The sequence below is a fragment of the Centrocercus urophasianus genome, unplaced genomic scaffold (genome assembly GCF_019232065.1).
Source record: "Centrocercus urophasianus isolate 14NV4802_14NV808 unplaced genomic scaffold, USGS_Curo_1.0 seq_13, whole genome shotgun sequence".
Taxonomy (NCBI): domain Eukaryota; kingdom Metazoa; phylum Chordata; class Aves; order Galliformes; family Phasianidae; genus Centrocercus; species Centrocercus urophasianus.
The window spans coordinates 26,132,127-26,155,809 of record NW_024884475.1 but is presented as its reverse complement, the minus strand read 5'-3'; the positions used below and the strand labels follow the sequence as shown (position 1 = coordinate 26,155,809).

The window sequence follows — 23,683 nt, the reverse complement described above, 5'->3', positions numbered from 1 at the left end:
AAATCAGGGGTTTGGAAGGAAGGCAGGGGGGAGACTACACTGGGGAAGAGGCTTTGCCAGTTTGCTCTAGGAGACTATACAAGCTGATACACTGCCATTGAAATTATCAAGTTCCATTTCTACTGTTTGATAGGGTTGAAAAATTGGATCTAATCATCACCTCAAGTATAATAGTAGCCCCCAGTAGGGAGCTTCTTACTACAGGAAAAGATTACCTTAATACCCTGCGAAGAGTGTCAGTCTGTCTCAAGCATTGTGAGTGTGTCAGTGTCTGCTCACAGTACAGTATCATTGGAGGTAAATGAATTAGGTTTAAAAATTTTAAACAGACTTTAATAATCAGCAGGTTGTTATTTTTAGGACAAATTTTTAGAGCATTTAGAGATTTAAAAGTGCATTGCACAGCTATTTTAGATGATGTTATGTAAGTAAGAAACTCAGGACTCTGGAATTTCTTTTGCAATGTTAGAAACAGAGCTAGCAGGTTTTATTTGAGAGAAGAGGAACTGAAAGGAGCATATATATTTTGTATATAAATAAACATGTATAGAACAAACACTTCTCATCCTGATGGTAAATGTATTTAAAAACTGGACAGACTTTTCTGGTAGATTGAGTGTGATTCTGGAGAAGAAAAATATTTAAAAATGAAACACGAACTATTCAGAAGGTCTAAAAGACAGTGTTTGCATGAACTCCAGTGTGCTATTAGAAGACCAGCACCACATACGTATAGTGAACCCAGAGATATAAATGTCATAGCCATCCTCCTGCATTCCTGATGTGTTTCCATATTTACAAAGACATGAAGCATGAATCTTAACTGCACCAGTCTTTCAGTGCAGTTTTGCCACATTATAAATATATATTTCATTGGAACAATAATAGTTAGGTATCATTTAGGAGATGGTTTTAGTAAAGTGCAAAAGTGAAAAAGAAGATGGTTTGAGCTGTCAGAAACAATGGCAACTTGCTGATTTCGTAATTTCCTGACTTGGCAATCTTAACAGTACTTCACTTGTTTAATTTCCATGTTAAGGAAAGCAAAGTAAAATGACAATATATACTAAAGTACATTTTACTGGGAAAATACATTTTTATCTTACTAAGGTCATTACTGAGGAAATAGAAGTCAGATTCTCAGATCAATTTCTGCTGCATGAGCAAAAGGATTAAATGATTGATGTAAAAATCTTTTGACCCCTCCATAGGCCTGCTAGTAGAAACAGATATTAAGCATTGTATGTCAGTGTCTTTTCTTGTAATTTTGTGAAAGTATTAGCATCATTGTTATATTAGACTCTAGAATATTCAGTTCTTTGACGGCTGCTCCAAAAGTAATGCCTCCTCTTTTATTATGTTGGCCAACAATGTCAGAGTTAGATGTTGGCTGTATGGCAGTAGAGGTTAAACTGGATGCAGTTTTCCACACAGAGACACACCTTTGCTTTCTGTGCGCTTCCATGTCAGATGTTACTTTGTCAGACTGCTCTGCTGCTACATGTCACACAGCAACAAAATGTAATAAGATATTAACAGGAAGGTTTACCCTCTGCTATCCCCATCTGACATTGTGGTATTAAAATAGAAGACATTACTTTCAGAGCAGCCCTCATATACCATCAATTCACAGACAATTTAGATACATTGTATTCACATCTTTCCCAGAAGAACATCTGCAAATGGGAGTGCTTTTTTTCCTTCAGAAATCACAGAGAATTGTCCAGTTACTCTTGGCTAGGTATGTTGTTTTAGGCTTGCAATAAAGAGGGTATGTATTTAACAATCACTGCTAAGTTTATAAACTTGGCTGTTTGCATATATCCCAGGACTGCTAGTGCATGTGAGTGGTTTCCTGCAATTTTAATTAAAACTTTTACCAAGCTGATTCCACAAAGGAGTGACTGAAAAGAGAAGAACTGTAGAGATGATACTGTTACATATCTTATGTGCTAATCAGTTTTCAAAATTGGCTGGTTAAAATCTACTGTAAACTGTTGCTCAGAAACATATGGGTGCTTACACTGAGTCATAATAGTTTGGAAAACATACTTTGATTTAGATAGAAATCTACTGAGAATTTAAATATGCTTTCCTAGATACAGTAACTAAGAAGAATTGATTATATAAACTAAGGCTGCAGTCTTTAAATAAAATTCTTTATAAAAAGAAAATAATGATGAGGCTAATCATTTGAAGCATTAAATTACACCCAGGGAGAGATAATGATGTAATGTCTGTAATGATCTTCATAATTTCCACACCTGTCTCTTTATTTTTCTTTTTCTCTTCTGTGCTTGAAGAGTGCAGACTTAGAAGTCTACTAAACTGAATTCTTTTGGGGAGTTATAGTGACCTCTGTGAAGCATGCTATTTTGTACCTTGTCATGCTTCATGATCGTTCATCACTGAAGCAGCTTTCAAGAGATTTGCTTTGTTCTATATACATGATGTATCAGGCTGCATGTAGTAAAATCTTCAGACAAATCTTCCAAGGTAATTCTGAGAAGCACAGCCCTTAAGAATTTGAATATTCAGTAAATTGTTCCTAATCCGTATTTTATGCACTGTCATGGGAAACCTAAGGACTGAACATGCAGCAGAATGACATATTTTTCAAAACGCTGCTCCTCCAGATCAGTACGCATATTCATTGGATGAGATCCCAAGCCAGAAAGCAAACCCACTAATGCCCACAATGGGACATTAATACCTTCTGAATAGTTGCCAAGACAGAATAACATGAAATCTGCTCATCTGTTTTTCCCCCTTTTTTGGCTATGCCTTTGATTAAGTAAAATAATAGACAAATTTACTTTTCTGTTTGTGCTGGTTGCCACAATATCTAAAGATTGTTGAGTACTTGCAACTTAAACATGTCAGCTTTTCCTTATGTCACTACCAGCTCATATTTATAGCTACAGATCTTTTACTAAAGAAAATAGTTTTTTCAGTATATAGCCATAAAAATGCATCCTAGCTGGTTGCTTTCAAAGAGCATTCACCCACAATTGCCTTGATTTTTGCAAGTCATCTGCAGTTCTTCATTTCCAGGACCATATGCAAGTAATGTTTCTGAGTTTTCTTTGACAGAAACTTTGTGATCACAACACATAAGTGGAATCTTTTTTTTTTTTCTTTAAACCTGAAATAGTTGAAATCCGGAATGGGGTGAATAATAAGCATCAACAAATTAATAAATAAAATGAATCTGGAACAATATAAATGTTCTGTTAGTTGTGTTGAAAAGAGTCTAAAATAGATTATTAAGGCTTGTGCATTCATAGGCTTTCTCATGTTTCAGACTAATGAATTAAATTGCTGTTTGTACAGTCCACCATTCTGAATAGTATACGATTTTGCCAGTTTTTGTCAGGACAGAGGTGCCTAGATGTTCAGTTCAAATAAGATAGTGTGACCTTTGCTTATGGACAGGACCAAACCTTCAGTGTCTAACTTATTTTTTGCAAAAAAAAAAAAAAAAAAAGCTCAGCATTGAAGAGATCTGAGGTACCATGGGTATCAGTTACTGGGGGTTAGACCTATTTTTATAAGATAGGTTTGATTTCAGGTTAATCTTCACAGAAGGCATCTTGATGCTTTTCCTTGCAACCTCACCTTTAAATCCTTAGATATCTTTGAACACAATTTGTCAAGGTTTGTATTGTTATTTTAATCTGTTTAGAATCATTTTAAGAATAGAAATGTATTTTATACTGTAATATTTCCAATAGAAACCTGACTTGGATACAAATGATTTTTCCCTCAGTTTCTTTTAGTTTTTGCTTTCCTGGTAATTCATGATTGCATGCCAATAAATTAGGAAAAAAATTCTGAACATAACCTGTCTTCTAGACCCTATTATCTTTCCTCACACTTTGTGGTACAGAGAGCTATTTTCTTTTTCTGTATTAAAAATCTAGACATAGGCAGAAGAGCCCATTTAGATCTCTGTTGGTGATTCACTGCTGGAAATATAGTCACAATAAACCTCTATGTAAGCATTTTCTGTTTTTTTTTTTTTTTTTCTCCCCAATAATAAATCAAAGGTTCAATTTTAATTAAGTTTGTGTACTTCTATTTTAATCAATTTTTAACAAGAAGTTATGAAGAAAAATTGTGTATTAGATCTACAGAAAAAACATTTGGTTTGTATAAATAAGTCCTGGAGTTACCTTAATATCCTAATGATTTTGTCAACAGTTTGTAGTGTACTATCTCTCAGTATTGACTTCAAAATGGTCTAACTTATATCATTTTACCTGGTGTAGGGAACCTGCTTTGGCAGGGGGGTTGGACACGATGATCTCTGGAGGTCCCTTCCAACCCCTACAATTCTGTGATTCTGTGATTTTCTGTAGTTCACTGTCGTTCAGCATGGAAACATGGAAGACAGATTTATCCATGTCTTTTCTCTCTCCCCGTTTTTTTTTTTTTTTTTTTTTTTTTGTTGTTGTTGTTGTTGTTGTTGTTGTTGTTGCCATACTAACAGCAGGAGAAACATGACCCTTTAATACCTTTTACTACTTATTCTTCCTCTTTGTTATTCTTGCTTCCTTTTTCCTCTTCACATTTCCTCTATGACTTTGCAGAGCTCTGTAGTTTTCTGCACCTTCCCAGACTGCAGAAACACCCTTGGTTTCACGGGCTTATCATTTGCAAAGTCCAGGTTCATCTTTCTGGAATTGGGACTTGTATCTTGATGGCCATCAATTGCTGAGACGGGGAAGTTTATTTCTTGCCATTGTCTCCATATTTTGCTTTGTCAGGTTTGTCTCAATATTATTTGCTTAATGTTTTCCCCTTTTTTATTAATATTAATTATCCTGACTTAGAAATCTTCAATCAGACAACCATGCTTGAATCAACATTTTGATGTGTGACTGACCAGGCTTTGGGTTGCTAAAAGCATTCTGAGAGTTGTACTCTTTTCATCCCACCTAAATATTTGTGTGGTGTTGGGGATAGTATTTATTCCAACTGAACTAAATAGTAGAGAACATACTTAGAAATGTTTATGAAAATATTGTTCTTCTATAGCTTTTATTTTAGTAGATTGTTGCATACTTTCCTTTCACAGCAGTAAGACGAATAGATATCCAGAAGATCTTCAAGAGTCAAATAAGATCAAATAGAACGCTAATATAAAACATACTAATGAATTTTACCATGTTAGATAATGTTTTGAAGTAAATAAGGCAAAAATATGACTTGAGATGTTGACAGAATTTCCCTTCAAGCACATTTCTAATGTTAGATCAGTAGAGAAGAAGGCCATCTGTCCATGTGTTTTTCTGTAAGGATATTCAAACTTGTTTGGAAAACAACCAGATCCTGTCCTTCTAGATGTTGGCAAATATGTGATATCAATTGGAAGCATTTAACAAATAGAAGGATTTTATGCAATTGAAGAGACTGAAATAGGGAAGGCAACTGCCTCAGCAGTTAAATTGAGTCTATGCCATCCTCATCAAATAATAATAATGATAATTTAATGATTGATGGCTTTTAAAATGTTAATACATACAGTGAAAGCTAAATTAAGGCAATATCAGCTGGTAAAGTTACTTCTAAAGTTCTTGATATATACAGCCTGAAATGCCAAGAAAGCATGCAGATATTTTTTATTACCTGCATTACTTTTAGTGCTTTCAGTCCTTCTATATTTCCTGAAAAATGTTCTCTCCCTAAAGACTCTGGAGATGACCATCGTACATGGTACCTGTAGTTAGTATGTTAAATCTTGAAGTAGCCTCAAGGATGAATTTGGGCTGTAAAACAGATACAGATATCTTGTGCAGTGTGAATACACAAATTTTGTTAAATGCAAGAAGAAATTTTCCTCTTGAAAGAACTTCACAGCTAATTTCTTTAATGTGAAGAAAGAGAGATTCAGTTTAACAGCCACAGTTTCTCTCACCTGATGTCTCTAAGAGTTTATCACTCACTATCTTATAATTCTGTGAAAATGTACAAGAAACATTACTACTAATATAACTAAGGTTGATATATATGAGGAAATCTTCCAGATTTGAACTCTGACTGTACTTTGTTTTCATATATTTGAAATTATTTTAGAATTTGGGTCTGCATGCATATTTTAATAAATATATACATAGTTGTTTTTTTTTTAATGAGGTGAGTATAGTAGTTTGCTTAATGAATGGATGAGGAAGATCAACTATTTAAGAAGTTACTGTTTTAAAGCTCTGTATTCTACATTGTGTTGGAAGCTAGATTAATTATTGTTCTGATCTTTAAAACTTTCTCTTTTTTTTGTCAAAGAGATAAGACATTTCATAAATATTGTTGGACTTAGGCATTTCTCAGACTACTGTGTAAAATTGCTTTCCCTCCTTAATAGCTTTTGGCTTGCAAATTCAGTGTTTTTCTTGGATAACTTTGGTGATAGGCAATCATCACATGCAAGAGGAGAGATCATACTATGTAAAATTTAATTTTGGTCTCTCTCTCTCTCTATATATATATATAGAGCTTCACAGTTTGACAACAGTACAGTGTATCATGCCCAGAAGATGAGAGTAAACCAATTTAAAATTAATGCAATGATATGTTCCTTGAAGATAAAAGGAAGGGAAACTGCTGTCTGTTGCTATGGTTTCAAATGCGTGACCTTGTAGAGAAATTCATCAACAATATCAAAAAATGCAAAATTGTTTCGGGAAGGTCTGGGCTTCACTGAAGAGCTCTCAAAAAATAAGCACATGAATAAGCCGTCTTTAGCTAGTTATACATTGAGATTGAGCATTAAACATAAGTCTAAAGAAGTTTCTCTTAAAAAGAAACAACTCTTGGTGAAGGCTCAATATTTGTTTTCAAGGACTGAAATTCTAAGCAGATGTGTTTTTCAGATTTTGTTTTAATCTCTCAGAATCTCACACTCCAGAACAGAAACAAATTTTCCTTTTAATGAGGAATTCATAGCATTTCAGTTTATACACAGAAGGGCAGCTCTGAAAATAATGCCTTCTATTTTATTGCAGTAGCTCATGATGTCAGAGGCAGATGATGGGTGGTATGGCTGTGGAGGTTGAACCTTACTGCCATTTTGTTGCCATTTAACAGATGGCAGTCAGAGGGGCATCTGACAAAATGGCATCTGTCATGAAAGTGCATATTAAGCAAAGGTGTGTCACTGAGTTTCTCCTTGCAGAAAAAATTGTACACGTTGACATTAAGTGAATGCTGATGGAAATTGAACAGTGGAGAACACACTGAGGTGGTGGATGTTGAATTTTAGCAGTGGCAATAGCAACAGTGGGTCACCTTGATTGATGCAGATTTTTATGCACAGAAGCTCTTGTTTGTCATGGATAATAATTCATAGACAATGGTTTTGTAGCTGAAAACTTGTTCTATCAAATAATGTTATTGTGCTCTTTGTATCTGTTATAGTTTCCATGGAAATAAATATTAGGCAGTACTTCTGGAGCAACCTACATATATACTGCATAACACAAAGAAAGCCTGAAGATGCATGCATATTATGACATATACAAGATATACAAATATTAAATCCCCCTGAAATTCCTTAACATGTGAAGCAACAATGACATGTAAGATCAGTGTTTTGTTCAAAGGAAAGGACAGTCAGTGTGGATTAGAAGTACTCAGTCCAGAAGAAAGTAGCAGCTTGTAGCTTGTTATATACCTTAGGAATTTTCTGATTTCCCCCCCCCAAGAGAAGTGAGGCAGACACTTCAATCAATTTTTGAACTAGTCATCCATTAAGAAAATTATTTTCATTTTTAATAAAATAATTTTTAAGTCTATTGTTTCTGATAATATCTCATGATCTTAAAATATTAAGTCCCAAATTAGACAAATGTATGTGTAACAGATGTGAAATACTTGTACTGATTCATTACAGTAGGTGTATAATGAAACAACATCTTGAAAGCTATAAAAAGTACTAATCATAGAAATTGGTACATTTGGTATTATTTTTGTGTTTGTTTTGTTGGACAAATCAGCTCCTGTGCTGGCAATGACATTTTGGCTTTTATACATCCAAAGTTTGTATCTCTAAAGTACAAAACATCCCTGACAGCTGGCATTGTGATAAAGGCTGGCATTGTGATAAAGGCTGGCTTTGTTTTGAGAAAGAATGTTTGAAAGTGATTTAATGGCCAATGCAATTTTCTACCAAATTGTTGCAATTAGAATAAATATGAATTGTCAGTATGCCATACAGTTTTGTCTTAACCTTTAGAAATCCTTGTACAATTAGGCATATGGCAGCTCAGTGACGCTGATTCATATGATTCACTATTATTTCAATTTTAATTATGAAATTAGCTTAATAATTCAGAAGTGTTTGTGTGGGTTCTAACAGTAAATTAAAGACAATTGTGAAATTTTTCCTTATACTTCATAGTCATACTTTAAATGAGCCTTAGATTAGTCAGTGGCTGGACAAATAGAGAAAGAGCTGTCCTCAGGAGATCCAAAGGGGCCCTGGACACTCTGCTGCCTGTGGGAAGAATAAGAGACTGGAACACTATCAGAACAGGTAGACACTTTTGTATCCTTGGAATGATTATGAAAGGCAGCATAGATGTTGCAAAAAAAAATCACCGAAGAAGTTGCTAGCAATCCTTGAATTTGTTCACATTTAAGTCTGTATATATGTGTCTGCAGCCTTATACATTCTTTCCTTTGTTTCAAATGCAGGAGGCCTGTGATTTTAAACACAAATGTGTTTTCACCTTACCATTGCCTAAAAATTCTAAATGAACTGAAATTTTTTCAAATAGTCTTTCACTGAGATAATATTTAGTGAGAGTTTTAATTATTTTGTTGTTTAAACTGGATATGAATCCCTTTATTCCTGACATCAGTAAAGCAAAATATTTTTATTTCTTCCACTTTTAGAGATTACAGCATATAAATTAATCTAATCTGTGCTATAGAGTAGAATGAATGACTTGAGAAAACATTTTAAGTTATAAGAATTCAATCACTTAGTTACTGTCCATCCCATTCCAGCCACCTTGAGCCTCAAGCTTTGAAATTTGAATTTGAAAATCAGACTTTTGTAATCCAGTGTTAAACTGATTTCTGATTTCATATTTATATATGTTTATACATATTTATAAACATCTAAAGGGAGGTGAGAGGCAAATGGATGAGGCTCTTCTGAGTGGTGTGTAGTGACGGGAACAATGGCGTAAAACTTGAACACAGCAAGTCCCATACTAGTATGGGGCAGAACTTCTTTATGGTAAGGCTGACAGAGACCTGAAACAGGTGGCCCACAGAGGTTGTAGAGTCTCCTATGGAGATATTCAAGACCCCTCTGTAAGCCTAATTATGTGACCTATTGTGGAATACCTGCTTTAGCACAGGAGTTGGACTCACGAATTCCTCGAGGTCCCTTCCAACCACTGTGATTCTGTGATATTCTGAACAAGAACCTCAAAATTCATCACGTGAAGCAGGACTTTATTTTACTTCTAAATTCTTTGAAATTTCCATCCTGTTTATTGTTCTGCTGCAACATTTTAAGAATGGTCATGTCTAAATTTTTCAGTCCTCTCCTGATTTGTGACTTGGGAAGAGCCTTCAGACACTAGATACAGGGATTCAATATTAGTTCCGTAAAAGTGAATGTGCAACATAGAGTACAAGTATTCATTTTATACAGTATATTAAGGAAAAGATATGGGACAATACAAGATAGAGGTGTTTCAAGCTTAAAAGGATACTGTGGTATAAAGGACATTTTCTTATGATATTAAAGCAAGCTGAAGTAGTTGACGCAAGACAGTTTTGCGAGAGGATAAAGTACCTTACATGGTTTAAATTCCAATAGTCTTATGCTGTGCAAAACTGTTTTAAAATGTTCTCAGAGCCTCTTATGATAGCGTCTAATAAAATGTGTTAGGTCCTGGCGACACTGCAAGTGAATTCTTATGAGTGTGGCCTGTCAGTAACTGAAAAAAAGTTTAACGTCTGAACTGTTTGTGGCCTAAGGGAAAAATAATTTGGAAAATATGTTTGTTTGGATAGCATTTGAGATTGGGAAGACTCTTTTTTTTTTTTTTTTTTTTTTTTTTTTTGTCTCTTTTGCAGTAAATTTCATCTAGAACATGAATGACTTCTGCTTCGTTATGATAAGAGTTTTTAAGTATTGGTACTGAACTGGTAGTTGAGGATGTTGGATTAAATGATGACTCAACTAGAGAAGATCACTTAGACAAATCATTTTCTACAAAGTGAACATCCATGACTGTGAAGGACTTTGCCTTGAGAGTGAAGTCTCTTTATGAGTTCTCTGTCCATGTCATGGAACTGTCACAGTGATGAGTGGTTAAGGGTGTAAAAAGAGGACAGAATACTTTAGGCTTTTTTATAATCTTGAGCAAAAGATGCTGAGTTGTGTAAATCATGTTCTTTTAGAGCTAAAAAATTCCATGGGAGTCTGAAACAAGTTTGGCAACCTGCTCTAGAAACATACAGAGCAACATTGCTGTCTGGCTCCAATTTATAGGAGGGAGATGAGATTCTTTTAATATCTGTATACGAGGCGTGAGATTAAGAAATAACGGTTCAAATGTTGGTCAGTCCAACCAGCTTATTATAAATCCTAATCAGGGAGACGGGGAAGGGAAGGAAGGCAATAGAAAAGACAGGAAAGAAGCAAGAATCGCATAAAGTGGGGATAGTCACCACCAGGATCCAGCAGTAGTCCCACTGCACGCCGTTTTGAAGGTCCAAGGCAAGAGCAGCCGGAGGGGGGGAGAGCAGCAGCAGTGTGGCTGGTCTTGGGCAGCAAGCAGGTAGCAGGAAGAAGTCGCAGAGCCATTCTGGGAGGAAGCAGCAGGACTCAGGTGGCAGCCTAAGAGAGTCCGTCAGCATGCAGAAATTCCATAGTGAGGAATCTGATGGCAGACACCTTTGTTCTTCTTCAACATCGTGGCAGAGTGCAGAGTAAGTCCAGGAGGGAGAGAGGTAGGTTGTGAGGCTTCTCATTGGCAGAAACCTCTTCTTCATGAGGAATGTGCTGCCAGAAAAACCCTAAACCTCATGGTTTTCAGTTCGTCTTTTATCCTTCTTTTTCTCTTGCCTATGGTGATGTCCCTGGGCGCTTGAGCAAGAGTCATGTGAGTACCCCCTGAGATGGCCATCTTCCTTGAGATAAGCCCACACAAAAGGCTGCTTCACAGCCATTAAGCTGCAGCTTATCTCTCTCTTGTTGCCCCTGGCCTTGTCCATCACTGTCCCTCAGACAAAGGATTTTGCAACCTTTGCCTAGGACTTGTCCATCAGTGTTCTCCAGACAAAGGATTTCTCAACCCTTGCCCAGGACTTGCTTGGACTTGTACATCTGTGTCCCCAGCAAGCTTTGAGACACTGATGTAAAAGAATAATATCTTACAGTTGCAGACCAGCTTTTCAATAAAAATACTGATAGAGAAATCTTCTCAGGGACTCAGAGTATTTCCCAGGTCCTGAGTTGGGTGATGGTTTTGTCCATTCTTTGTTTTATTCTGGCATGAAAACCAGGTGTGCAGTATCTGTCCCTCCCTGGCCTTTCTTAAGTGAACAGAAGGATATCTAAATGCCTGGGCCAGGGAAGATATGACTGCCCCTCCTGGCTGCTTAAAATGGGAGCTGGGGCTATGATGCCTTCTTCTAGGTGGATGACATACCATTTTGTTCAGACATGAGATAACAAGGGTTCATGCTCCAACAAGGGATGATGAGAGATTATAAAGTTAAAATCTGCAACTTTGTCTCCAACTGCTTGTTCAGGAATTAGCTAGGGCATTGGTTAAAAAGAGCAACTGGAGAGATTATACAGGAGAGCATTTAACTTCTTTATATTTTGATTGTTGGGAACGTTATATTTTGGAAACTTTTCATAGAAAGAGCTTTGTTTTGAAAATGCAGCCTTCCTGGTTTGGAAATGAGATATTCATTATCATTTATAGATACAACATAAAAAGTAAAACAAATAATGAAATTGATTGTCTCTTGCCTGATTCAGTTTGCGTATTAGCATGAAAACAGCATGGAAGTCTGTTTCATGTAATACAGTGGGAAGAGCATGAGTTCTGAAAACTTCCAGTTCCCTCTATGTGAACACTGACTAGTGTTGTTATGCTTCCACTGTCAGCAGTAATTTTGCACAATAAATAGTACGTGAGGAAGATAATGTAGATTATGGTTAGGTTTACCTTGCCTTCTATGTACTTTTGTTTTAATAATTTGTTTTAGCTTTTTGTACAAGCTACACAAATGCTGACTCAGGGTAGAAATATTCTTAATTAGAATTCTTTTTCCCTAAGGATACTGGGTGCATGAAAAGAACTGACCTAGAAAGAACACATTGTTAAAATGCAGTTTCATGACAGACTCCTTGAAAGAGGATCTGATGGATGGCTAATGTTTGAAGACTGGCTGAAGTAGGAGCTTTTGCTGATAGTTGCACAGGAAACAAATTAGTTGAATTAAGGCTCAGGAAATTGAGAAATACAACTGTGTATCATCATGGTTGTTGTAATTGTATTGATTGAAAACAAGACTGACTAGCAAATGTTAGCCAGATGAAACAAAACTAGTTTTGATGTGTTTTTCCCACATCTTATGCATTGTTCTGCATGTTTCATTTTTGATTATAGACAGATGAAAGCATTGTATAATTGCTAGTAGAGTTACTGAAGTTAGTGAATAAGAGATCTGAAGATGATATATTTAGATTTATTATCAGGCTATTAAAAGAATCATAACAATTTAAAAGATCTATGCATTTATATTATAGATGTTTTGATTCAAAGGTCTCCTGATGCAGGTTCCATACATCTGTTACACCATCCATATACAATATATATATATATATATATATGTAAGGATAGTTTTCAAAACTAACTGAAACATAACCACTCTGGATAAAAGATGAATAAATTCAAAACATAACATAAATATGCTCAGAGGATGAAAATTGAGCAATGCAGATTTTCTGAAGTAAGGGTTGCAGGTTAGCTGAAATATAGCTAAATTTTTTTTTTACTTTGACATTTAAGCAGAAAATATTTTCTAATATTATTGAAATAATTCACTTCAGGTTTTTTGCTGTGTCGCTGGAAGAAAGCAACAACAAAGATGAATTAAAAAAAAAGAAAAAAAAGAGTGAATATGTGTCAGTCTGTTAGAATTGTTTTATTTTTCATTGCTTTCTACTTTATTGCCTGACAATCTCATGTACTCATCTGCATAATCCCCCATGGTAAAATGGATAAAGTTAAAAACAAAAGCAATGTGCTCTTCAGGGGAGGAATTATCATGCAGCCAGTTACCAATTAAGAGGCAGTTAAAATAGATTACAACAGGTCTGTGTTTGACTGACAAGATAGTTTGCATTATAAAGTTCAGACAGCCCCAAAGTCTTTGCAGTTCACTAGTGAGAAATTATTTCTTAAACATAATGGCATTTTTAGGGGGTTATAAGAGCTTAACTATAAATGACACCCTGATACAAAATATCAGAAGTATTATTGCTTTAAATTGATATTGCTTTAAATTGTTGTCTGAAGGAAAACTGGAATTTTCAAGATCAGTTCTTGATTGGCCTCTTCTACTTTGAATACTTATTATCGGAATTTGGTTTGAATCCTTAATGAATGTGATGAATGAATGCATGGTCAGATTCTGAACAAATGAAAATTATGGTCTATGTTCAGATTTTGTTAGAACCTTTAATGGTGAAATATTTCTTTAATCTCAAAAAAGTTTCTGCTCTTTGCTACCAGTAGTTGATTAACCCTGTCCTCTAATTCAGGACTTCCCTCTTTCAGTTGTGTTATTCAGGTTGTATTTTAAAGGCAATGAAAATATCGGGGTAAACATTTTAAATTATTTTTTTTGGTTGTTGTTTGCTTGTTGGTTTTTTTGGGTTTTTTTTTTGGTAAGCCATATAATTTGAGAAACTGGGCGAAGACTGGCGTTAAAACTTGTGTAAGCTTTTTCTTTGCTGAGAAGCAAAAGATAACACCATACTGCATCCTGAGAAAAGATAAAGACAATTCCTTTCGTTATTGAAAATACACTTACATTACTGAAACCAGAGCTGGGAAATAGTCAGTATATGGCTTTTATTTTCACTTCGAGATGGTGTCTTTCTAGTTTTGTTTTCTTAATTATTTTTATTTTTGCAACTGCATAAATAATAAATTCTGAAACTTTTCCCTTTTTTTAGTGTTCTAAATTATCTTTAAGTTTCTGATGACTATTTCATTTTTTATTATTATCTTTATAGCTTTTTGTTTTTAGGTATATTTTGTTCCTTTAAATTCTTCAGACTTGATATTCTTGTTAGTAATCTTTGTTTTAAAAATAAATCTATAAGTCACTTTTCCATAACAAATATCCTATGAGAACCTGCTCATAAGGGAAAACAAAAGGAAAATTTTTGTCTGAGGAGACTTAGAGTAATGGGCTCTTTGAATGTAAATCAGTTAATATTACTTTGTTTATTTCATTGTTAAGCAACTTTAAAAAACAAATATCTGAAAAACTAATAAATTCTTTTCATTGCATTTTATGGTCAAATGTGTAGATGCATTGATTTAATTACAATATAACAATAGGAATTTTATTAATTTAATATTTATTTAAATCAGAACTGGTAGACTAAATAGTATCTTTGCATAGTTCTATATCAGCTAAGTGTTAATGACAAATTCTATTTTAATTATACACTTGAGTTTAAGCATAAAATGTTCTAAGTCATTAGTTTTCAAAGAACAGAAAGGTCCAAAATCCTGGAAGGGCTGACAAGATTCGAGAAAGGAAAAAATTACTAGACAGACTCCTGTAATCCTGAAGAACATTCTGTAAAATTTAAATTAAATCTCTTGATTTACTGTAATGTTGCATAAGCAGCATTTAAACGACTTTGATATTATTTTCATATATTTATGCATTTTGAATATTCTAAACCAAATAATTTTTCTCCACAAAAGTCATTCTGTGGCATACACAAACCAAGTCAATTTTTTTTAGTTACCTTTGCTCAAAACTCAGAGCTGAAAACACATAATGGAACATTTTATTTCACTGCCTTTAAGGATAAATATGTACAAAGAAAAATCTTGTTAAATTTCTTCTAGTTTCACTGGAAAGAAATCAGTTGTACTAGAAATATTTTACACTGAGTTTAATAAGGTTATAAAATAATATCAATAAGATTATAATGGAAATGTGAGTATAATGATTTGCACTGACAATATTTGTGGTATTTGGATAGAGACAAAATTGCCTAAAGCTGTTTGATCATACCTTTACCTTTATAAGAGTGTGACTGTTTGCCAGAAGCACAACATAGCGCTATAGTGTTAGTACTAAGGAATACAAACAAATAATCTTTTTTATAACCTTTTCTAATTTTTTTTATGTGCCTGCAAGTTCATTTATTTCTTTATGCAGAAGTAGGAAAAATACTCAAACACTAATGCACTTGTTTTAGCACTGAAGATAGGAAATAAACTAATTTTTAATTTCCCATATTGCTTTCCAGTCTTGAATTTAAAAGAAATTCAGTCTTTAGAACTTTACTGATTAATTCTACAGGTTGAAGAAATGAGCCAGGTCTGTAGCATTTCTCAAGCTGTTTTAATCTAAATGTCAGTGTGAAAAGCAGGAAAGTCACAGGACAGTATTTGTTGTAGTCTGTGTCAGTGGAGGGAAAAATTATTCAGTATTTTTAATGTTTGTAGTGGAAAATTAATCTGGTATGGAAAAGCTAGCCAGCTGTAGAAATATAAATAAATGCCTAATAGTTTCAGAGTAGAAAAGAAAGTTAAATTTTCAATTATATCTTTTGGAAAAGATCTGTATTGAAGTTAGCAATTATCTTCAATTGGAAACTTCATATTAGTGTTGTTACCACTGAAAATTGTTTCCGTAAAGTGACATGTCTCTTTTCCTGAACCATAATCCTCTATACAGAATTTTATTTTTATTTTATCCTCAAGAACAGGACTTTTGAATCTGACTGGCAAGTCTGAAAGCAAATTTTATAATAGAAAAGCAATTCATTGAACCACCAAGTCATGTTCTACAACAAATGTGGGGATGAATATCTTCCGTGCACAGATCACAAGTTTTAGAGGAGACATAACAAATTGTGAGCTCAGATATGGGCCAAGTTTGCATTGCACTAAGGCAAAGCTTCTTATTGAATGTTTTACAAGGTTAAAGATTGTGCAACAACAGAATCTGAGTTAATACCTTTTAAGGTTGATTTCTAAGTGTTAGTATATCAGAATTAAAGGTAAGTACACGACATGCATGGGATGTTTTCTAAATCATGAGATACTCTTGATTTAACAGTCTCAAAATTGTATTGATTCCTTGCAGTATATGTTGATAAAGACTATATATTTTATTGACAAATAATTCAATTCAAGATCTTGCAGTACTGAAAATCAAAGAGTATTGTGTCTTGGTAATTAGCTGCTTGCAAACCTCTTCATAATCTGTGCCAGCTAAATAGGTATCAGCCACCTTAGTTCCCTTTTATAAGAGCAATCTTTTTTAACTGTGGATTTTACTCTTTTCTGGATAATGAATATGAGGTAACCACACTCTTCCATCAGGTGGGAATAACACTTGTCAGCACGTGTTGTTTCCTTTCAGAAATTTAGCTCAAGCCATAGAGTCAAGAATGGTGTGTAATAGAGAAGGGTGGAGGAAAACAGAGGATCTATAGGTGTAGCATCACCCAAGATAGCCTAATGAACAGGAAAAAAGGATAAGGAAATAACAGGACTTAACTGAATCTTTCTAAGTGAGAAGATGGGGAATTGTAAGGAAGAAGACTGGAGTGACTGTGTGGAAGTGTAGGTCATGGTTTTGTCTTAAAACAGAAGAGTTACAAGTTATCTTCTCCTGCTTGAAGCCAAATACTATGTGCAAAGTTATGTAGTTGTTATAGCTAGCGTCCCCCAAAAGGGACTTTTCTCAGTAACGCCATGGATGTTCCATTAATGCTGCAAAGAAATCTTTGGAGTGAATTGTTATGCTTTACAGCTGATAAAATACATGCTGAGACCGTCACCATAGATGTTGATGTGTTCAGCACTGGTTATCTCAATAAAGAAACTTTCTGAATATGTAGAGTAGTACACTTTTCATAATAGATATTACAAGAGATAATCAGCAAATTGACCATAATTCCTGTCATTGCTGTTCTTATTCTCATTTCTTTTTTGATGTCTTGATCAAAGCCCAATGATAAACGCCCATAGAATTGATAGTGCTTGCATCAAACAGTAATGAAGCCAGAATGCATCTAACAATTGATGAAATAAGTAACAGGTGCTTTCAGTGGAAGGCTCAATGAAATAACCATAATATTCAATATTCCTTCCCCCCCTCCCCCTTTTTTTGGTAGGGTGTATCAGAGTTCATTTGAAATATGTTTTCTTCTGCTTATTTAATATGGGGATAGAGAACTAGCAGTGCTGGAAATATTGTCAAGGTAATTAAGATCCAACAGTGACTGATTCTGCTTGAAGGAAGTCTTATCAGGAAATATCAGCATCGTAGGAACTAATATAGCTATGTGAAGAAACAAAAAATAAAGATAACTATTTCTGACTTGCTATTGAACCTGCTGCTTCTAATACTGGTAGCAGCATTTCACCACACGTTACAGCCACCTTAACTTTCTGTAAAACATTAAGTGTAATATTTATCTAAAATAAAATTTCTAATAAAATATTGCTGGCTGGCTTATTTTGCTTTACTTTTATGTCATATTTATATATAATTTATTAATTTTAATATGCACCAAATAGACTTTTTGACAATTCTTATTGATAGCAAGTTTTCTTTTGGTTCTTTTCCTTAGCTATACTATTCATTTCAGATTCCCGTTACTATTTATGTAATTTGTTAAAGTTTGTTCATCCTTCTTAAGCCTAAAGCTTAAGAAATTTGAAATTTTCTATCATAGAGATAATAGTGATGGAAATATTGCTTCCATATAGTCCTTTGCTGGATATTGAAAAGTGCCACAAAAATGGAACCCAGAGCCTACTGCCATGCTGGAGTGTACACATTTATGTCAGATTTCCTATAGAATCAGGTGAACTTATAATGGACTAGTTTAATTTGGAAGGGTTTGGTGTAATTTTTTTTTTCATTTTAGATTGTGGATAGCATTTTATTTTGTAGTACAATGTATCTGTATTTAAAATGACATGTTTCCTGTTATACATCAAATGAATTAGAGTGATACTCCCTTTCTTCAGTCATAGACATCTCAGGAACTGGAAATCCTCTAAAACATGTACATATATCCAAGTTATCAGACTGACTGCAGTATGATTTTTTTTGTCTCTCAGTTACTTAGTAGAAAATTAAAACAATTTAAACTGTAGAGAAATGATCGCTCAATAGAGAATGGCAGGACAGAACTTGCAAATGTCTGGGTATACTTTGATTTGTACATTTCTTCCTAAAAAAAATCTTCAATTTCTTCCTGGAGTAAAATGCTACTGTCTTTCAAGTTCTAGCACTTGAGAATAAAAAAGCATGAGAAATACTTTCTTATTGCAGTATAGCAGAATAATGTGGTTTACACTTCCACACAAAAGAAAATGGAATACTGCTTTTCAACATTTAAAGTAATGTGATGGGCTGTTGGATTTACCTTAATGTCACAAATCCATTCAATAACTGATATACCTAGAAAACAAGAAATCATAGTTTGCATGGATGGGTAGTCATTCCACCCTTACTGTTTTGGGTTTGGATTTTAAAACTTGCATTGGTTTCCTATATTTGTCATAGTAAAATCTTTCTGGGGACTTTGCAACTCAGTAATATACTATTTTATTCATTGTTTCACAAGCTTAGTCTTAGGAGTGAAGCTGTAGGCATTTAACACATTAACTTCCTCCCAGTGCATGTTGTGTTTTATTTTTAGTTGAGATGTTTGTATTTGAAGTACATTTAAAATTTTGTTTGATGTTTAAATCAGTTCCAGAAAAGTCATCACATCTTTTTTTTCCCCTGCTATTTAAATATTTGCTTCTGCTTTATCACTAAGCTTTTCTATGCATGACTGAGTCCTGCCATAATAAAAATTTCATGGTGCATTATATGAGGAAGTAAAACAAGGAGGTTATTTTTGTCTGGAGGCTATAGCAAAAATCACTGTGCATCTTTACCAGTACATGTGGCTCTCTGGAGGACTGCATATTATTCTATTTAAATTACTATACCTAGCATGTTTTCTGTGGCATGAAGCTAGATGATACACACAACCGATAAGAGGTCAGAGACCCAGTGAGCGTTTTTAAGGCAGGAAAGTGTAAAGATATTGATCAAGGAAACAAATTAACAAGAACATCTCTTACCAGCAGAATTAAATTTCTTCTCCACAAATTATTATGTGTACTTTGTTTAATGATGCACTGCACTGTATCTTTTGTACTGTAGACATATACCAAGAATGTTCAGGTTTCATTTTTTTCTTATTTTTCTTTTTTTTTTTTTTTTTTTAACCAAATAATTTCCAGAGTCCAACTCCTTTCCAGTTTTCTATAAAATGATAAAAGGAAACTAATGATACTCGCATGACACTTCTAAACTAAAAAGTGATGCTGAAGGTCAGTACTGTAGGGATAAAACTGACAAATTAAATCCATTATTTCTTTAATTACAATTGTTTCCACTTTAGAATTAGATTTTAGATTAAAAAAGAAAAAAAACCTACAAAAAAACCTGAATTTATAAGAAAATGGTATAAGATATTAAGAAGAAATTCTTTACTCAGAAGGTGTTGAGGGACTGCCACAGACTGCCCAGAGCATCTCTGGATGCCACATCCGTGGAAGTGTTCAAGGCTAAATTGGGTGGAAATTTGAGCAACCTGATCTAGAGGGAACTGTCCCTGCCAATGCAAGGAGAGTATGATCTTTAGGGTCTCTGCCAAGCCAAGCCATTTTGTGATTCTATCTTTGCACTTTTTTAGTGTGTGTTTTCTATTTTTTTTTAACTTTGTATTGCCTGGAACTTTTTTCATTAACTACAAGAAATGATTTACTAATATACCAATATGGTTCTTATACATTTTTACCCTGGAAAGTAACTAATTTCCAAGGTTTATCTGTCTTCAGAACAAATCTTCTTTATTCACAGTATTTGGAGAGCTGAATTATCTTTATTTATTTAGTCCTTTTATATATTAATCAAAACATTGGTTTAAATTTCTAATTTCCAGGAAAAAAAAATTATGATAAACTTCTAAATCCCTATCAGTACCTGAATGAAAGGCATATTGTGGATCATCTTCATCATCATGTCCATTAAAGTGCAAGCTTAAGTTTATGTTAAGTGAGTGGCGGATTTAGTGACTCAGACCTATAATTATCCACCATGTTAACGCTGCAGACATCTGTTAATTTGCATTCATATGACTGACACTGATTTCATAGTATAGTCCTCTTATAGATCTAAAATTTCAGTGATTTTAACAAAGTTTTCTTTAAGTAGTTATCTCCTCTGACTAGTCTACCTTTGAACACTTTGAAACTGTTCTTTAGGCACTTCCTGTGGAAACAGTGGTGCAGCACATGCTGGAGATAAAATGTTGGACTTGATACGAGTTAGACACTTGTTTTATTTGGTTCACACTTTAAGCTTGCAGCTACATATTTGATATCTAGGAAGTAAGGAATACAGATGTAAGTTCCTAGCTTCTCTATCACTCTTCTTATCTTTTAAATAAGAGAAGGAAAGTTTAGTTCACTTAAACTTTCATTATCCTGTCTTTCAAAATTTGATATCCAAGGTCTTTATTTACAATTGGAGCCTGAGCATAAGAAAACCTATGAGGCAAGGTTACCTTGAAAAATCTTTAAGTAAGGTCTAATCTCAGATCAGATCATTAACACTGAAAGTGTAAATTGCCTAAGCTTCAGCTAAGAAGACAAAAATAGGTTTGAGAGCACGCTCCCTTGCAAAGAGTGACATATTCTAAGTGAAAAGCCTCTTCTCCTCTACTGACTATAGAAAAGTGAAAAGGGCTCCTTAAAAATATACTCTGGCCATGCAGCTGTCTGCCAAGACAACCTCCTTTCCCAGAACAGAATTTTCCTGAGCTAATGATCTTCAAAGGACCATAAGGAAAGTGGAAATCAAATCAAGTGTTGAGAAAAAGGTTCTAAGCAGCTGCTTTTGTTGCCAGAAGCTCCCTTGATTGCATCACATGCACGGCTCAAACCAGTCACACTGAAGACAGTGTCTCACTGATAATTATAACACTTTATTTGGAAATATGGACAAGTCCAATAGCAAATTTCATCTGCCAGATTCCATAATGCAGAGATAATTAGTACATGAATGTGGTCGTAGGGTCCAGTGAGAGAAGAAGCAGACCTGAGCTCTTAGAAATTAGCTCAGAATAATTTCAGACTTTCCAGGGCACTGAGTACCAGTTAAGATTCATAATTATTGTGAAAACATCTGGGAAAAGTGTTACTTTCAGAGGATAGCCATGGATTAAAAGGAAAAGATTACAGGCTGTAGAAGATCAAAGTGCAAACTGAATGCATCATCCAGTTAAAAATAAATCTGTTTATATGGCTCCTTAACTCCTTTCTTTTTCTTCTTAAAATCTTTCAAGAATGGGAATAACTTTTATTGTCACACACCCTCACAAAAAGAAGTTAATTTAATCTAATAAGCTAAATACAAGAATGTCCAATAATGAAGGTCCAGGGAAAAATCTAAGAACAGAAGGATTGGGTAATAAACCTCCAAAATATCTTCCTAGCCTCTCATCATTTCTATCTAAGGCACTTACTCAGCTGTTTCCGAGAGGTGTATACTGGTATTGGTTATACTTTTCTTACATCAGCTGCTGAGTAGATTTTCTTGCAGCTTTTGTGGATTCTGAAGAAGTTTAGGCCCCCTACTATGTTGGAATATTTATTTCTTGGGCTGAAACAAAACTTTCACAAATCAGAATTGAAGAAAAATTGTTTACCACATTACGTTTGAGCTAACATATATAATTGAAAGCTGAAAAAAAAAAGTCTACATATCTCAAAAAGTTTGTGCCTTCAAAAGTGCCTTCAAAAAATAGTAAGAGAAGAAATGATATGTTATATGACCTTGCCTTGCAGTGCACTCTTTTTTTTTTTGCTTTTTTTTTTTTTTTTTTTTTTTTTTGGCTTTTTTGCTTTTTGTCAATAATGATATTTGTTACATTCAAAGGCATTCATGGTTGTGTTTGGAAAAGTTTTGGTAAATGCAATCCAAATTCTTCAAGTTGTACAGCTTAATAGAATTATGTAGAATAGTGTTGATGAGGTAGTTAAAAAAGTGTTCAAAATTATATATAATGAATATATGAAAAGAATAATAAAACAGGTTTGTATAAAGTTTTTGAATTTTTGACTTTGTCTTACCCTCAATAACTAAAGCCCAGTTTTTATAAATTAGGTTCAACTCTGATTCCTAAACGAGGGATTCTATGCTCTCAGGATTTAGGCTTAAAAAGAGAATTACTGTGATTCATTTTAACAAAAATTAGAACTCTAAAAAAATGATTATATTTGACAGAACTCCCCTCTCAACATGCATGCTTAGTTCTGACTTAATTCTACCTCAATACTTTTTTCTCTCATTTATTGTCTTATACATGTTTCCCAGGATAGCCCACTGGTCTTACAGTCTGACAGAAATGTAACAGTGAATGCAAGAAATCACATGGGACAGTTAACTGGACAACTGACAGTAGGTGAGTGTTCTTTATTGACTGTTATGTATATGAGTTTAGATTTATGAATAGCTTAATTAAAACAGAGGATAAAATACTGGAATCAGAAAAAATCTTGTCACCATATTCCAAAAAGAAACAGTGGATCATAGAAGTATAATTAGCATTAGCTGAAGGCAGAGAAAGTAGGAATGGACATACGTAGTTAAAACATAGCTTAATGAGAAAAGATTGTTTTTTTAGACAGATGTAATAAAACAAAAAAGTTAGCAACAACTTCAAAGGGAAAATAGCCATCATTTTCTTACAAGTTCTGTCATTTTTCCATTGTTTCAGTGGAAATTTGGTTTGTTCCCATTATTCTTACAATATATTTGTACTATCATGTATTGAAAATCATTTGAAGTATGAGAATGGAAAAAACAAAACAGAAACTCAAATGCTTTCCTAGTCACCAGAACATGTAAATGGAAAGTGATCATACTGCCTGTCATCAGTCTCTGATATTTTGCAAAGTATAAAATATTACCCAATTAACATTCCAAATGAAATAAAAATAAAAAATCTGTTATTTGTTTCCTGTAGATTTTTGTTTTAGTTCTTCTTTAAATTTATTTATTCCCTGCCTTTATTACTTTCAACAGTTTATAAAAATTTTTGTACCAGTACAAAGTCATAAAACAGTGCATATTGACTGGGAACACAATGAAATGTATACCAATATGTAACATACTAAAGTATGTATAAATTTAAGGAGATATCCCCCCCACCCCTTTTTTTTTTTTTTTTTTTTTTTTTTTTTTTTTTATTTCTTGGTTAAGCTCTTTTTATCTACCCTTTTTCCTCCTAAATCAAGGGCATGCTGACTGGTAAAGTTTTAAGTTAAACTCTAGTTGTGGTCTACACTGAGCTTTCATTTCAGCT

General features: G+C 34.0%; 1 protein-coding gene across 2 annotated transcripts in view; it reads left to right on the top strand.

Moving 5' to 3' along the window:
• The window catches only part of SGCZ (sarcoglycan zeta), a 146,829-nt gene that overhangs the window by 75,036 nt on the left and 48,110 nt on the right, over positions 1 to 23,683 (top strand). For both annotated transcript variants that reach the window (XM_042812420.1, XM_042812419.1), the window contains exon 3: positions 22,693 to 22,780. In XM_042812420.1, the coding sequence (XP_042668354.1) occupies positions 22,693 to 22,780 (88 nt within the window). The remainder of the gene's footprint in view (positions 1 to 22,692; positions 22,781 to 23,683) is intronic.